The sequence below is a fragment of the Aristolochia californica genome, unplaced genomic scaffold (assembly GCF_029961685.1).
Source record: "Aristolochia californica isolate CCGP_79_NKW_82.1479 unplaced genomic scaffold, dmAriCali1.0.hap1 SCAF_7, whole genome shotgun sequence".
Lineage (NCBI taxonomy): Eukaryota > Viridiplantae > Streptophyta > Magnoliopsida > Piperales > Aristolochiaceae > Aristolochia > Aristolochia californica.
The window spans coordinates 1,067,999-1,070,484 of NW_027182268.1; the positions used below are offsets into that span (position 1 = coordinate 1,067,999).

General features: G+C 39.6%; 1 protein-coding gene across 1 annotated transcript; it reads left to right on the forward strand.

The window, feature by feature from the left end:
- The first annotated feature begins 293 nt into the window (after nucleotides 1-293).
- Nucleotides 294-1,569, forward strand: LOC137935926 (LOB domain-containing protein 12-like). The gene is made up of 2 exons (XM_068780342.1): nucleotides 294-1,045; nucleotides 1,467-1,569. The coding sequence occupies exons 1-2, from the start codon at nucleotides 294-296 to the stop codon at nucleotides 1,567-1,569; spliced, it is 855 nt and encodes a 284-aa protein (XP_068636443.1).
- The last annotated feature ends 917 nt before the right edge of the window (nucleotides 1,570-2,486 follow it).

Sequence of the window (2,486 nt, forward strand, 5' to 3'; positions counted from 1 at the left end):
TCACTCTGAATTCCGTTTCGATTTGCAACGATTTTCTTCTTCCTCGTCCAACCCTTATGCCTTGAACGATTGTCAGCATTTTACCTACTGTGAAATTGGATCTCATCAATGGATTAACTCATTGATTGATTAAATCTGATTTACTGAACAGTTACTTTTAAGTCCGTCATCTCTCGTCCGCATAAGATCGAACTCCTGGTGTTGGTGGTTGTCGCTAGATAAATATTATTGTCGTCGTCTGACCAGACGAACACCGGTAGGTAACTGAGACCCCTTTCATCATTGGCCGTAAAATGACTGTTAAAGGTGGCACGAGTCAGGCGTGTGCGGCGTGCAAATACCAGCGGCGAAAGTGCTCCGGTGACTGTCTACTGGCGCCTTACTTCCCGCCGGACCAGCCGAAACAGTTCCAGAATTCCCACAAACTCTTCGGTGTCAGTAACATTTTGAAGATATTGAAGAATTTGGACCCAGACCAGAAGGTGGAAGCCATGAGATCCATCGTCTTCCAGGCCAACATCCGTGACAAGTTCCCTGTGCATGGTTGTTACGGTATCATCCACAACCTCCATAATCAAGTTCAACAGGCTGAGCAGGAGCTCGAAATCCTCAATACCCAGCTAGCCATGCTCAGGCAGCACCATCAACAAATCAAAATGGCTCGCGCTTCCTCCCAGTTGCAGCTGGGCACGGCCATACCAGCTCTGCCTATGAACAATAATACTGGTCTTTCCATCTTCCACCACCACCACCAGTCTTTCGCTCCCACAATTTCCACTGGAATCTTACACCATGAATTTCCAGAGAGCAGTACCAGCAATGGAAATAATAACAGCATGGGAGGTTTGTGGGTGCAGCAACCCCACGGCCACATTTACAACAACGCAGTCGGGATTCATTCGCAACACTTCTTGGGTTCTCAATCTTTAGAGTGTCATTCGCAGGCATCAGGAGTTCCCCAAGAATACGACGAGATTTCACCTTTCTTTGACACCATTGATGATCGACAGTCTTACATCGACTCCAAAGAAGCATACGATTCCAGGTGAATTTTCTACATACTTCATCCACGCCATCCTTACAATCCAAACATCGCAATATTTCTGCACTTCCTAGTGATTTCCATTCCTGACCAACAACTAAACTTCCCTTGTTCATTTATCTCATTGATCATATTACCATGCGAATACACAATGAAAAGATTACAAAATTAGTTACTGGGTTTCCTGAATTTCCTCTCAGGAAGCTCAACGGATTATCTACTACCTCATAAACGAAGGAAGCATTTATAGTACTGGACTCTCTTTGAGTTTTACCTATCTATTCACTCTATGATAATCGGCCATTACTAAATACAAATTGAGAGATTGAGCATGATAAATATGAAGCAGCTCATCATCCAATATATTTATATTTTTTTTTTTCTTCTTTCTGTATTGCTGATAATTGTTTTAATTGATTCTCAGCTCGGACTCATCGTTGAAGGATACCACCCAATCGGCTAAGCACGTTGCAGAGAATGAACTCAAGAGTGCAGCAGCATGCTTCACATTAACTAGTATCAATTGATGAAAAAACAAAAAGAGTAGATAAAGAAAGGAGTTTAGTACAGAAGAGACTTCATTTTCTTTTTACCATTAACTGTGAACACAATTTTTCATAATAAAATTAATTTTGAGACATTTAAGGGGTTCGATTCCACCAGTCTTCAGGGAGAGATTGTAATCAGATTTTGTTTTCAAAGATGAATAAAGAATAGAAGAGAAGGAATTATTTCTTTCAATGGCAGACGAGAGCGGGTTAGTGCAGGCCAGGTATAGAAATCTGACTAAAATAACCAGTAATTTGAAGCCTGGAAACATACATCTGCTCTCAATTTTCATCTTCGACGCGGTCATACTGTGGAGGAGGATGCATCGAATTCATTTGTTGTCTAGAGCACTTTTGAGAAATGCTACGTTTCCTACTTAAAAATGGCATTTTATGCACCACTACAATTTAAACAATTTGAAGATCTCAGAACTAGTTGATTGATTGAGTATGCATCTCTTAAACAATTGTGTCCATAATTTTGAAAAATTATGAAGCAAATCGATCATACCATCTAATTGGTCGATCGTACAGAAGTATGCCAATGAGGGACACAATGTACGATCGATCATATCCTTGACATTAATCTATCATATATGTATTATACAACCAATAGGATCATTGCATGATCGATCGGTTTAAATGCACTAATCAGTCAACTTAACTTGTTAAACCCAAAAGACAAATATTGATTGATCATTTCATCAATCAATCAGCCAAAAGTCTAACAAAGATATAGTTGTTACACATGATTGATCGATCATACATTTACATTGATCAATCATTGTGTTGTCAACTTTTTACAAATGGCCAAATAACAACTAGTTTGGCTTGGGAAACTTATAAATACCCCTTCCAAATGTGCCTTTGAGAAGTTAATGATAATTTATTGGCAT

Excerpts from the sequence above, each read along its gene's own strand:
- LOC137935926 (XM_068780342.1), top strand. The coding sequence starts at position 294 with ATGACTGTTAAAGGTGGCACGAGTCAGGCGTGTGCGGCGTGCAAATAC. Across the intron at positions 1,046-1,466 it reads AAAGAAGCATACGATTCCAG|CTCGGACTCATCGTTGAAGG; the intron begins GTGAATTTTCTA and ends ATTGATTCTCAG.